Raw genomic sequence first — 14,208 nt, 5'->3', positions numbered from 1 at the left:
TTGTCCCAAAAAAAATATAGAGATGGGACTGAGATATTTTTCATCTCATTTGCATATACGGGATGGGACTGGAATTGGTAAATCCCATCCCATCACGTCCCATTACCAACCCTAGTTGTCAACATAAATAAAGGTTTCATTATACTTATTTTGTAAAAAACTAAAGTTTTATTATATACATAAGAAAATAGTTGAAAATAGAATTAGTTATTATTTTTTAATTTTAAAGAATTAATTCATCTGAATTCAATCAAAAACTACAATATTTTTCTTTTCTTTTCTTTTCTTTTCTTTTCTTTTAAAAAAAAGGGGTACTTGGTTGCAACTGTTCAAGGAAAGCTAAATGCTGACGCAGAGTTTTAACAGCTACAACTCAATGCGGACAAAGTACAACTCAACAAGTCCAAATGAAGACAACACAGTCAAAACCCTAAACAATTTTCTATACTTTACTCTCGAGTCTTGACTCTTCACTTACCCTTTAAAAACCCTTCACTCTTTTCTGTCTTGATCTACTCTCGTTTCATTTCTTCAGTTGTTTTTTGGTGTCTGTTTGTTTCTTCAAGCTGTCATTTTGAAGCTTGTACTCCCAGCAATGGAGGTGGGTACTCTTTTGCATAGCAATACCGTTGTTATGGGGATCATTTTGAGCACTGTGATGCAATCTTTGGTGGGAGAGACTCAAAAGTCCCTTCTTTGCCTTCTCTTGGTGGTACATTACTGTTTACCTGAGCTCTGTCTTACACCATTTTTTTTCTCAGATTGTAAAATTGATGTATGTTCGCTTCTTTGATTTGATTGTAGTGACGTTTTTGTTGGTGGGTATGTTTTAATTGAGTAGGGTTTTGCGATTTTGAGGATGTTCTTGTTGATTGTTGATTGGTGAGTAAGTTGACACCTTTTGTGACCTAACAATGGCAAAACGGGGTTTTGTATTATTTGGGTTAAGTTTTTAAGCGGGTAGTTCTTGAAAGACAAGGGCCTAGCGAAATGAATTGAAAATTTTTGATTTGTGATTACGCGGGTGTTAATTTTAGCGGGCTTTTCCTCTGTTCAAAGGATTTGAAAATTGAAATTATTGGGGTTGTGAAAATGTCTTGGGGATTGTTGGAATATTGATGGATTAATTCGGGTGGAATGAATATTCCTCTTATTAATTTGTTGTTACCAAATTTGTTAGGGTATTATTCCCTTGGGGCATTGGAACATTTATGGATGAATTCAGGATCCTTGTAGTAATTTGTTGTTAACAATTACGTTAGGCTATTTCTCCTGGGCTTTTTGGAATATTTATAGATCGATTCGGGTGGATCAAATATATTATTAGTTTATCAATTTTGTTAGGCTATCATTCATTTTGCTGAAGTTGTTCGCTTTTGCTAGTTTGTCGCTATCTCATATATATTGTCCACAAGCCATTCTAATTATCTGGTTTGTAAGGCACTGCTAAGAGAAGATAATATGTTTGAGTAGTCATTTTTAGGTTCTAACAGTTTGTGGTTCAGCCAAGTGTGATGCTGATACTGTTGTAGAGAGCGATATTTGTATTTTACCAAAACTAGAAATGAATCAAACATAAGTATAGATTTCTATTGTAGTTTAGTATTTTAAGTTTTCATGGCGGCCAAGCTGACGTGATACATAGGTGTTGTTCAATCAAAAGAAATTAGTTTTTTCTTGTATAATTCTAGGAGCTTTTCCTGGATCTTAGCACCTACGTACAACTGGGTCTCTACTTTTTGTTGTCTTTAAGATTTTGATTCCTAAAAGTCTGATCATATCTTGCTGATACTTTGTTGCTTCCATATATATCTATGCAAATGTTAAATGCTCTGCTTATTAATTAACTTTATAAAAAGCCGTTTCCCAAAATCATGAAATTAGGCCTTAAGAACAGTAAATTTCCGCCTTCCCAAGGATTCCCATTATTCTCAACTCTTTTCCCAACCTGAACCTGGTTATATCTTGTTTTCAGATTATCCACTCATCTTTTCAAGTTTGTTTGTGCTTCCTATAATCCTGTTCCTTCTACCATTGTTTTGTTACATTGCAATATGTAAGCTGATTTGTTTGCCTGTTGTTAAATGGAATATTGGCCTTAATACCTTATTCAAAAGATTTCCGGGTTTGTGTTTATTTTTGCTGATAATATATGCTTATCTTAACACATTTTGCCACTATCAGATTGGATACCAGTTTGATGACAAAAAAATATTTCCAAGCTCAACAGCAGCATATTATAGGTAAGAAAGTTTTGATTTTTACTTTCCATTTTATTTGAAACTTTGAATTCTTCCTAGTTATTCATAATATAGGGTGTTGAAGTAATTGAGTACTGGATACATTGTATTGCAGATTTCCACTGGATGAACTGACTAAAGTGAAAAAGCCTGTCGAGGAAAACAAAGATGCTGGTGAAACTGAGGATGCCGATAGTGACGACGACAACAGCGATGCTGATGAGGAGGAAGATGGCGATGGAGACGATGGAAGTGATTATGAGGCAGAGGATTCTGATGATGATGATGCTGAGGCCAATGGTGATAGTGATGGCGATGAAGATGATGATGATAATGACAATGAGGACGATGATGAGGACGACGATGACGACGATGATGAGGATGATGAGGATGATGACGACGACGATGACGAGCCAAAGGGCCCACCATCCAAAAGGAAGAAATGAGATATTTAATGTTCGTTTCTTTTATTTAATGTGCAGTCCTGGTGCCATTTATTGATTTATAATTTTCAGGAAGCAAAAATATTTAAGGTGGTTTAGTTGATAGAGTTGGGAAAAGATTAATTTAGTTTACTGAATGTTGTACCCTTCTGGTATGAAACTAGGTAGCTAGATTTAAATATGATCATATTCGTTCTGATGCATTTTCATCAATGAATCATTAAGTTAGTAAAGATGTTACTGATCTAAAAGCTAACCCAGAGATTTGCTATGTTATTCGATGAGCTCTGTGTGCTCTGGCAAGTTGGGGCATCCTTTCTCAAGCATTGGTATACCTTCGAAGCTCTTTATTATAAAGAGTGGTAAAAGCTTTTGTCATTTAAAGCTTTTCCATAAACTAGTTACAACAATTACAACAAACATTGGGCAGTTTGTCCAAGAAAATTTGATTTTAGTTGCACCTAAGTAGAACTCTCCGGTTGACAAAAAGTTTACACAATTGTTTTTAACGTTTTCTTCTCTTATTTCTTTTATATTCCGAAACAGTTATGGTGCTTAAATGTACGGTTATGGTGCTTAAAGTCTCTGGTGTTTTCCAGTAAGCAGCAACACAAAGTTGGAAATTTTCATAAGACGACGCAAGGAATGTAAGCAGAGTTGGTTTTACTGCTTATAAGCTTAAAACAGAAGCAAATTTTCTTGTAAACCGCAACAAATTGTGCATGAAAGAAAGATCTTGGAATGAAATTAATTTTGGAAATTTTGTTCGTGGCCGATCCATGATAGCATACATATGTCAAGTGTGCGAAGGTTTGATTAGATATGCTTATGAGGATAATTACCGCTTATCACCGCTCCGAACTAATTACAAATACAGTTTTGCAAAACATAATACTGCGTTTGAAATGATTTATTGGAGGCAACTAAAGTTTGAAACCACGTATTGTTTTTTCAATAATATATTGGAGGCAATCAAAGTTTGAAACCGCATATTGTTTTTTTAATGATATATCGGAAGCAGCTAAAGTTTGAAAGCACATAATCTTTCTTTAATTTTTGTACTTAAAATGGTAACATTTCTTTGCAAGTACACACAATTGCAGTAATCAATTAAAAAATTAGTATAAAATTATATATAATATTAAAAAGAAAATCTCGGTCAGTTATATTACTATTGTATAAATTGTAAAATTAAGGACGACATTTCTTTACGGTCCTAATTAAATATATGAAATATGTAAGTGCATGATCCACTAGATGATGGCACAACATCAGAATACATCAAAATTTTGAAAAAATAAATAAATAAATTTTTTCCATTTAATTTTTTTTTTCCATTTTTTGTGGGGAGAGAAATATAAGCATGTCACGATGACTGTGTATACCAAAGTTTTATTGCTTAAATTGATGCAAGTTCATTCACCAATCACTAACTACTCTACAAGCAGAACTATTTCCTTCACATATCTTTCTATGTCAGTACCCTGAGGTATGGCCTAAAACTTGTGCGAGGCTAGAATAAATAAACTACTAGTACCCATCAAAATTCTTCAATTTCAGTTTATCCAAACGATCCTTGCCGTTAATCTGATCCCTACTCCTTGAAATGAAGATGTGTTTGTTAGATCATCATTGCAGTCACCAGCGGCAAGCATGTGCCATAAATTTGAAGTCTCTACAAAACACAGATACTCCATGGCTACGCCAACGTGATAAACCAAGGCATTATCTTCGAATGAGAAAAAGGAATTCAAAACATATGTGACTGTGAAGAAAAACATAGGCATACACAATAAAGGTCTCAAAAAATATGTGTGAACAACAATTATGTACGATTCTCACAAGATCTGAAAGTACTGTTAGTATATTTCGTGGTTCAAGAAATAAGAACTCGATGCCTGCAACTGAAGATGGAAGGAAAAATTTAGCTACTTTGGTACAGCATCCCATATAATATATACCAGCATATAAGAAATGCTTAGACCACAATGGTGCAAGTTTCTGAGCTTATTACTGTTTTTATGAACTCTAGGGATTGGTTCTGTTTTATTTTTAAATTTTCTTAGCAAAATTTCATGGTACATTTATGGTGTTTAATGTCTTAAGCATTTTTTTACTGCCACTAACACAGGGCTCTGTTCCAAATAAATTCTGTAATTTTGAGAAAATTTCATTTGAAAATACAGTGAATGTATGGAGAGTCGGCTTTGTTTCTTATAAGCTAAAAAAGAAGCAAATTTCTCTTTGAACTGCTATGATTGTTTCAATTTCGTGTGCTTGATCTGCCACAAGCCTTGTTGTGAGATGATATCATTAATTGAATAGCCTGAAGTGCCAACCAGGCCGTAAGTTTTTGCACAGTATTAAACAGCTTAAAAAAGAAAGAGAAAAAAAAAAAAAAAAAAAACAGAGGAACTTAATGGCCTCTAAACGACAAAAATCATCGCTTCATGTTACTAACATAAGTAGCAGATTCAGAGTATTTATATATTTTAGCATTTGGCAGAGGAATGGGCGAGTGAGTCATATATCTAATGCAAGATGCAATAAAGATTACACAGTTAACTCGAAATTTCAAGAAATAAAGGGTCAAAAGCCGTAAGATTATTAACTAATTAAGTAATCAACATTAAAAAATAAATAAATATTCAAGAAGATGAATTGTGCATGAAAGAATGTTCTTTAAGGTAAAATTCATTTTTAATTTTTAATTTTTTGGCACATCATCGTAGCAAAACAGAATGAGAAGTTCATTAGTCATTTGTTTTGCTTGGACATGCTTATATTTTTAAAATCCATGATTAAATCAAGATGGCAGACTTAAAGAACAAAATATGAATATCTATCATCTTATTATTTTTATTTGTCATTGTGTCGTAAATATCCCAATAAAACAGTTTTGTATTAAGTGCAATTATCATTTCTATAACAAATTTTGAGAACTTAAATTGATGCAAACTCATGTTCAAGTTTATTAATCGCTCCAGTAATGTGTTTGCTAATTTGTTTTGCCCCAAAGCAATCTCTCAACAACATTAAATCCAAGGTATGGAGGATGGTATTTCAAATGCCAATTTTATGAGTAAACAAAATTAGTTGCATTTTAGAAAATACTTTGTTGTATAAATGAATAACGTATAACTACTCATAAACCATTTTAAGCACTGTATATATATGAAAGAAAAATGCTACTTTGCCAATGAAATTTGTCAAAAACCTGGACAATCTTTAACCATCCCAAAATTTAAAACTTACATCGGGTAATTTTGCTTATGATACCATCCATACTAAGTACCCATTGATATCAAAACCTTGGAAGTAATGATTTATGTTTGATAAGCAGAGAGTAGCACTAAATAAATGACGCAATAGACTAACGAGGGCCATCAATTTGTCGCTTCATCAACATAGGAAGCATGCAGTTCGTTAGCAGAGAATTAAGCCATCAATTTGATCCAATAATATTGAAATGTATTCAGACTATCTTCCCCAAAAAAATTCCAGTGAGACTATGACAGGAACTTTAACAGTAAACCCTATACCTCATTGACTCTGGTTTAAAATGCAGATACTCTTGGCTGCAAAGTTGTATAAGGAATTTTCAAGAATAAGAACACGAGAAATGATGTTCTAGTGTAGAATGATATGAACGAAATTCTAAAACAGACGAGACAACATAGACATACATAATGGAAGTTCTGAACAAGAAGTGATTTGCCAATTCGGAGTCCAATGGTACCTTAAAAGTGATAATAAGAGTTTTCTTGCCAGCTCATGAAATCAGAACTCATCGATTGCATCTAAGGAAAGACAAACAGAGTTTCTGCTATATAATAGTATGTCCCATACCAGAAAATCAGAACAGCACATGAGAAATTCTTAGACCAGAAAGGAAGCAAGTTTCCGAGTTTTATTACTATTTTATACTCCATTTTCTTAAATAATGTATTTCAATCTCATTAAGATGCTTTCCCAAGACCTAACTAAAACCCAGAAGGATGGCATCTTTCTGTCTTTTGGTCAAATAAATGAAGCACGTAAGAGACAAGAAAAAACTGAGAGCAAATAAAAAATTCAGAAGAAAATGCACATCTTAATCTTAAAAATAGAAAAATCAAGTAATATTTCATCGTTTCCCCTCTGAAGTATGGAAACTGATCATCAGCAGGTCCTTTTATGGGCAGCATTGTAATGTCTTTAAGTAATATGTGCTAAACTTATTTAAACATGACTACAGTGGTCAGTAAAGCAAGAATGCATTCTAAGCACAATTGCTTCAATATTTTGTTTTTTGTGTCTAATGTAATTGGATTAACAGTTTCCATTGAAACAGTAATCTAATTAAGGGAAGTGCCATGTTAACAGAGGGAAAAATTAGGCTGTTTTACTCATCCATTATAATCTGTTCTGAATCTGCCATATAGTTATACTATGCCTAGTCAGCCACACAATTATTCGACATTCATCAGAGCTCAAAAGAAGATTCAAGCATTCATTAAAGAAAAGAACTGCAAAACTCTCATCATTGTTCCCCAACTGGCGCAACTTCCTGGACTCAAGCATCCCAAACTTCAAAATGTCAACCAATCCTTTCACACAATTGAAATTTATAAAAAGTATAAACTCCTAAGTTTCTCCTAAACTCCACTGCTAAATTTAATGTCGACAGGATGAACCAATACAATCATCTAAGACCAGCTTTTAATACTCCATACCAAGTCTAACCACCGATTAAACATTTCAGTGATAAGCAAACAACAATACTGCCCATTCAACAACAAGATTACAAACTATAGTATCAGTATTCACCACATTATAAACTTCTGGGATCAGAACAAAATGAACCTCGAAACCCCAGACTACAGACAATTGTCAACAGATATATGGAAACTAAATTAGCGTTCATAATGCATTTGACTAATTTCCAACAAATACCTAACAATTATTCACGACGGCCATAGACACTCAATAGTAATTTAATTTAAACATGAGCTATGTTCACAAAATTTGCAATAAAAGTTCACTAATTCGAAAAACCAACAAAAATTTGCATAATTTTCCATCAACTTACACCAATTACTACTAATGTCGAATTGCCTATACAATCATTACTTACAAATTCTTTACCCAACCAGGCAACTTCCCAGATCGAAAGACCGCAAACTTGGAAAAGTCTGAGAAGTCATACTCAATACCATTCTCCTCCAACAACCCCTCAATCAATTTCCTATCCCTCTCAGGCTCCAAACTCTCACATTCAATCTCATAACTTGTACCGAACCCGTAAGTCGTCTCATCCAACTCCAACTTCAACCCTTTCCACTCATACACAGCCCTCACATTCTTAAACCCACCTAAACAAACAAATTCATCACCAACCCCATATTCTTGCTTCACCATTTTCATAATCTTTGAATCAATTTGACCCAAAAGCTGCGGCTTTGCCACAGACTCAGTGGCAGTAGCCAAAGGGACAGGCTCTTCCAGCTCTTGCACGCGACTAATGCCATCAGAGATTGTTGGTTTTGCCTTGAGGGAGAGGATGCAATGAGAGTTTAAGTTGTAGAAGCGCAGGCGAAGGACTGCTGCGTTTGATGAGAGCTTTGAGTCTTTGTCATCAAAGAATATGTTTTCTTGGAAAAGGGTTTGTTTGTGATAAGGGGATAGAATGTTTGAGAGCTTTTGGTGGGCTGTTGAGTCTTTTAAGCGCAGCTTTACTTCAACTTCCATTGGGACTAAAGTTCTCAACTTCCTGAGAAAGTTGATAAACGGCTTGCCTTTGATCATCTGAACTGAAGACTTGTATGTAGTTGTTTTGACTTTGATTTGGGATTTGTCAGCACCTCTGTTCTGGTTGACATATTTTTCAGGTTTTTTTTTAAAAAAAATTTTAAGTACCAATGGATAAGGCTTGAGGGCTTTGAAGCTTCAATTTTTCGGGGAAAAAAATGTTTGGTAAGAATGTATAATTAATAATTCAAATGTACTTTAAAATATTGAATTATTTAAAAAAAAAATTGATCGCGTCCTATTTATGTTGTATGTACATCATATTTGTTATTAGTAATTGTTAATGTGTTGGGGAGTAAGTTTTCTATTTTTTTTAAGGATATAAATTTTTAATTACAATTGAATTTTAATAATAATACACCAAGGTGAGTCTCGGTAAATATTAAATTAGATTTAAAGTCTTCTTAAAGTTTTCGAAACAGTTATCAATAAAATCACTCCTTGATTTTATTGTTATCACACTTTTTAACAATTTTAATCTCTAATAAGTATTGCAAGAATATATTTTCTCCTTATATATGGGAATAATAACCTCTCTTTTATTAGAATAGGCTTCTGAAATTTTAAATAAACAAATTAAATTTTATTACTTAAAATTCATCAAATTCCAATAAATTAATGATGGGCCTGTACTGTGAACTAAGCCCACAGCCCGTTTATCATGTCCTCTGAGTAGCGAAACCGCCTTCAGCTTGAAGTGCCTGACCATTGAACAACAGAACGACGCCGTTGCAATAACCTCAGCTGACTGCCCTTCCATCCGCCGCTAATTTAATCGCCGAAACCTCTTCTATTCTCTTGGTTAGTCACTCTGGTCCATCCATTGACACTTACAAAAATTGTTTTACGAATTGGAAATTAATAAATTTTCTTTCGCCTCTGTTTTAGGGTTTACTTCATTTGTTCGTGAATCAAGCTTTTTCTTGGTAATTCTGTTTTTTTTTTTTTACTTTTATTATTCAAATTGGCGGAACTACGCTTTAATTTAGTTCATGCAATATGTAAACATATTAAAGTTTCAATTTTTGTTTCTCAACTGAAGTATTAATAAATTTAGATCCCTGTATGGATACTGGGTCAGTATGAATCTGTCCCCTTATATTTTATTCATTTAAAAGAAAAACACAAAAAAAAACCCAGGAACTTAAGCTTTTTTTTAAAAAAAAATTCTTGGTATTGAAAGTTGATGATTGCTTAACGATTTATTTTTGGGATTACAGGAGATTGAATGATGGAGGAAGAAGATGATTACGTCGAGTATGTTCCAATCGCAAAGCGACGAGCAATGGAAGCTCAAAAAATACTCCAGCGCAAGGGGCAGGCGTCTACGCTTGAGGACGAGCTTGAGAAGTCTAAACTTGCTGAAGTCAAACCTAGTCTTCTTGTTAAAGCATCCCAGCTTAAGCGTGATCAGCCTGAAATTAGTCCCACGGAACAGATTGTGCAACAAGAGAAGGAGATGATTGAGAACTTGTCAGATAGGAAGACGCTGATGTCAGTTCGGGAGTTAGCTAAGGGGATTACTTATACGGATCCTTTGTTGACTGGATGGAAACCGCCATTGCCTATTAGAAGAATGTCAAAGAAAGCCTGTGATTTAATTCGAAAACAGTGGCATATTATTGTTGATGGTGAAGATATTCCTCCACCGATTAAGAACTTCAAGGACATGAGGTTTCCTGAGCCAATTTTGAAGAAGTTGAAAGCCAAAGGGATTGTGCAACCAACCCCAATTCAGGTGCAGGGTCTTCCTGTTGTTCTATCTGGAAGGGACATGATTGGAATTGCGTTTACGGGATCAGGGAAGACATTGGTGTTTGTATTGCCAATGATCATGATAGCGATGCATGAGGAGATGATGATGCCTATTGTTCCTGGAGAGGGTCCATTTTGTTTAATTGTATGTCCATCCAGAGAGCTTGCGAGGCAGACGTATGAGGTTGTAGAGCAGTTTTTGACGCCAATGAGGGATGCAGGGTACCCAGACTTAAGGACGTTGCTTTGTATTGGTGGAGTGGATATGCGGTCTCAGTTGGAGGTTGTAAAGAGGGGTGTACACATCGTTGTTGCAACTCCTGGGAGGTTGAAGGACATGCTGGCAAAGAAAAAAATGAACCTGGATAATTGCAGGTAAGCATAAGTATTTCCAGTGTTCTAATAACATTGTCAAAACTAGAATCAACCTCTAGTTTCTGTCAGTTTTGGATGTTCAAAGCACACTCCGACAGACACATAAACTACACATCCGCAGATTCTGTTTGCTAGAAATTTTTGTTCCTCTTTGAATATCTTCTCTGTGGAAAATAGGTAGTAAATGATATTATTTTGTAAGATAATTAGTTTCCCCTTCTGCAGTCCTGTCTATCTCATGATTCTCATCCCTTGGCTGTAATTTTGGGTGTGGCTGGTAATGTTTTATTAGCGTAGTACTGTAGACATTTTACCTTCTTTGTCTTCCAGATTTAATAAGGCATGCATTGTTTTATAAGGATGATGATAATCATGATTGAGCTTTTTTGTCTACAGATATTTAACTTTGGATGAGGCAGATAGATTGGTGGATTTGGGATTTGAAGACGATATACGGGAAGTATTTGATCACTTCAAAGCTCAACGACAGACTCTTTTGTTCTCTGCTACCATGCCAACAAAAATCCAGAACTTTGCTAGAAGTGCTTTGGTAAAGCCTGTTACTGTTAATGTGGGAAGAGCTGGAGCAGCAAATCTAGATGTGATTCAGGAAGTGGAGTATGTGAAACAAGAGGCAAAGATAGTGTATCTACTTGAATGCCTACAAAAGACACCACCTCCCGTTTTGATATTTTGTGAGAACAAGGCTGATGTTGACGACATTCACGAATATCTACTCTTGAAAGGAGTTGAGGCAGTGGCCGTACATGGAGGGAAAGATCAGGAAGAGAGAGAATATGCCATTTCATCCTTTAAAGCTGGAAAGAAAGATTTGCTGGTTGCTACTGATGTCGCCTCAAAGGGTCTAGATTTTCCCGATATTCAGCATGTCATTAATTATGACATGCCTGCAGAAATAGAGAACTATGTCCACAGAATTGGACGAACGGGAAGATGTGGGAAGACTGGAATTGCAACAACATTTATAAACAAGAACCAAAGTGAGACGACACTCCTTGATTTGAAGCACCTGCTGCAAGAAGCAAAACAGAGGATTCCTCCTGTGCTGGCTGAGCTAAATGATCCGATGGAGGATGTGGATGCAATTACAAATGCAAGTGGGGTAAAGGGATGTGCATACTGTGGTGGGCTTGGTCATCGTATCCGTGATTGTCCCAAGTTAGAGCATCAGAAGAGCATGGCGATTGCCAGCTCTAGAAGGGATTATTTTGGTTCTGGAGGTTATAGAGGAGAAATTTGATGTACACTTATCACGGATGTATCTTCTTAAATTGATAGCTATTCTGGTAATGAATTCATCTGTACTTTATTTTTCTGTTTTTTTTAATAAAGAATGAAATTTCCATTTCCTGTCTGTTAATGCATTGGGAGAGAGGTTGAATTAGGATCCCCTCCCTGTGGCAGTTTAAATGATAGTTTAACAGTTCCATGCTATATTCGGTACAAGATTTGTGAAAAACTGTTGGTACTAATAATTAATTTTTTCTAGATCAGGACAATGATAATTTAGGCAAAAGGGGAAAAATGTGTTGGAAAATAATTGAAATAATTCCATCCTATATTCGGTACACGATTTGTGAAAAACTGTTGGTACTAATAATTAATTTTTTCTAGATCAGGACAAAAATAATTTAGGCAAAAGGGAAAAAATGTGTTGGAAAACAATTAAAACTACTGGTAAGAAGAAAGCCAACACAGTTTAATAACTTCCCAGCTGCTTCAAGAAGAACCATCAGCTCAATAAAACCTGCTGGTGAAATGCAAATTTGCGCTGTGGTCTCTGGTGACAATACATGGATTTGACTCTTCAAATAGAACTTGTGACAGACCACTCCCCATCACAGCCTGCAATTTGGATATTATGTTATGGGTTCTGTGCCATGAATACTATAAATCATATTAGGTGTACTAATTTATGCGTTTTAGTTTGACTATAAATCACAGGTTACATAAGAAGGTGCAAGTAAGTAAATGTATCAATTGAGTATTTGTGACCTAAATTGGTAAGTTATTTTTTGTGAATTTTGGTTGGTTCCAGTAATACATGAAAATGAACTGAATAAAAAACCAGAACATATTTTGTCCGAGGGAAATGGATTACCTCATAAGAAGAATTGACAATGATAGATTCATCCCAGATTTTCAATCCTGTTACTTGGTTTCCAAGGCGGTGGCGTTGGTGTAACTTCTGAAAATCACGATATATTTCCTGCACCAACTTATTCCTTTCTTCCAAAGTCTCAATGAATGCTTGTTTCATAGCTTCATTTTCTACTTCAAGACTATTCAATCTCTCATTCAGTTCTTCAACTCTGATATTAGCCTGCAAAATTTCCTTGCCCTTGCGAGAGTAACTGCAAATCATCTTTCTTGTTGAACAATTCACAAGCAGTTTTTTTGCAGCCTCGTTCGATCCTGAAGCCTCTGAATCTTTCAAAAGCTTCTTGGAAAAATGCCATTCATCTTCATGGTTGCTACTACCTGCTTTCTTGAAATTCATGAAGCTTGATAGCTTCCCTCTTGAGGAGTAAACTTCCACTACTTGTGAGGTATTTTCCATATCCTTTCTCAGCAGAACTTCTTCGATATTACAACAAAATATAAATATCCATCATCAAATGTGTTGAATCATAAAAAAGGCAATGTAAGGAAACACCAAACCATTTAAAAGTTAAGCAAACATAACTGAAACACATTGAAGCAACCTTGAGAACTAACCAAGAATAACAAAGACTATGCCAAAAAGAAAATAGAAGATGAAAAGACATGTTCTTGTAAATTTGCTCCACAAATTTCATCAAACACAAACATCTTTTCAAACTTTTGACAACGCATGCAAAGTCTTAAAGATAAATAGAAAAATAAATGAAAAGTTGGTTGAGGAAAATGATAGTACATGTGAAAAATGGTTGCTTAAATGATAGTGTTGCAACCTCCATATTTAAGAATTTTTTTTTTTTTCTCTTCTTTGCTTTTCTTCTAAGAGATGGAGACAGTGAGTTAAATCTGCTGCAAGTGTGTGTTGAAGTGTTCAAAGAAAAAGAGAAGCTTCCTCAAGATTTCTTTTTCCTTTTTCTTCTTTTTTTCTTTTTTAACTTTTGAGAAAGAGAAAGAAAGAGAGGGATAAGGGAGGGAGAGGGATTTGAGGGAGAAATTACCAAGAACTAGCAGAAAATGTCTTTTGTTCTAAAATGGTCTTCATTATTAATTTATTGGTGTAAGCGATTTCGGCTTTGTGTAACCGGAAGTTATCGAGTTGCTTTAAAGAGATTTGGCACGTTATCAGATGTACTTACGGGGGGCAAACTTTGGCACCATTTAAGCAGGCCTTGATGACTCCTTCCCCCCAAGTTGGGAGAGAGAATCCCGCATCATGACAAAATTATTTTCCTTTCCCAAGAAGGAGTTTATACACCCACGCTCGTCTTAAAGAGATTAACTCACAGGACTTGACTAGCTTACAGAATCTGTAAGCTACAGACTGCAGCATCAGCCGCTGGATGTGGCGTGAGAAACTAAACAATAGAAAATGGAATGGTGGGATGACGGGAGATGTTTGTTACAGAACCTGTACCATAGACAGG

The 14,208-nt window shown here is 35.1% G+C and overlaps 4 protein-coding genes across 7 annotated transcripts; 2 read left to right on the top strand and 2 right to left on the bottom strand.

The window, feature by feature from the left end:
• Positions 1-373: 373 nt before the first annotated feature.
• Positions 374-2,918, top strand: LOC102627231 (phosphopantothenoylcysteine decarboxylase subunit VHS3-like). The gene is made up of 3 exons (XM_006492040.4): positions 374-712; positions 2,185-2,243; positions 2,356-2,918. Exons 1-3 carry the CDS (start codon positions 596-598, stop codon positions 2,684-2,686), a joined length of 507 nt encoding a protein of 168 aa, XP_006492103.2. The 5' UTR covers positions 374-595; the 3' UTR covers positions 2,687-2,918.
• Positions 2,919-7,643: 4,725 nt separating this feature from the next.
• On the bottom strand, positions 7,644-8,566 carry LOC102626957 (triphosphate tunnel metalloenzyme 3-like). Its single transcript, XM_006492039.4, has one exon. It carries the CDS (start codon positions 8,468-8,470, stop codon positions 7,796-7,798), a length of 675 nt encoding a protein of 224 aa, XP_006492102.2. The 5' UTR covers positions 8,471-8,566; the 3' UTR covers positions 7,644-7,795.
• A 541-nt stretch (positions 8,567-9,107) lies between these two features.
• On the top strand, positions 9,108-11,969 carry LOC102625582 (DEAD-box ATP-dependent RNA helicase 35). 3 transcript variants are annotated; one of them, XM_015534583.3, is made up of 4 exons: positions 9,147-9,274; positions 9,362-9,399; positions 9,694-10,603; positions 11,000-11,969. In XM_015534583.3, exons 3-4 carry the CDS (start codon positions 9,702-9,704, stop codon positions 11,862-11,864), a joined length of 1,767 nt encoding a protein of 588 aa, XP_015390069.2. In that variant the 5' UTR covers positions 9,147-9,274; positions 9,362-9,399; positions 9,694-9,701; the 3' UTR covers positions 11,865-11,969. The 3 variants fall into 3 exon arrangements, with proteins under 3 accessions (XP_006492097.2, XP_015390069.2, XP_052300301.1); XM_006492034.4 differs by lacking the exon at positions 9,362-9,399 and having other exon boundaries at positions 9,108-9,274; XM_052444341.1 differs by having other exon boundaries at positions 9,175-9,399.
• A 118-nt stretch (positions 11,970-12,087) lies between these two features.
• Positions 12,088-14,118, bottom strand: LOC102626269 (uncharacterized). Of its 2 annotated transcripts, none has more exons than XM_025092940.2 (3): positions 13,783-14,118; positions 12,726-13,204; positions 12,088-12,469 (listed from the first exon to the last, which is right to left on the bottom strand). In XM_025092940.2, the coding sequence occupies exons 2-3, from the start codon at positions 13,182-13,184 to the stop codon at positions 12,362-12,364; spliced, it is 567 nt and encodes a 188-aa protein (XP_024948708.2). In that variant the 5' UTR covers positions 13,185-13,204; positions 13,783-14,118; the 3' UTR covers positions 12,088-12,361. The 2 variants fall into 2 exon arrangements, with proteins under 2 accessions (XP_024948708.2, XP_006492100.2); XM_006492037.4 differs by lacking the exon at positions 13,783-14,118 and adding an exon at positions 13,521-13,772.
• Positions 14,119-14,208: the final 90 nt, after the last annotated feature.

Source organism: Citrus sinensis, chromosome 7, assembly GCF_022201045.2.
Source record: "Citrus sinensis cultivar Valencia sweet orange chromosome 7, DVS_A1.0, whole genome shotgun sequence".
In the NCBI taxonomy this organism is placed as follows: Eukaryota; Viridiplantae; Streptophyta; class Magnoliopsida; order Sapindales; family Rutaceae; genus Citrus; species Citrus sinensis.
This window is presented reverse-complemented; position numbering and strand designations above follow the sequence as displayed.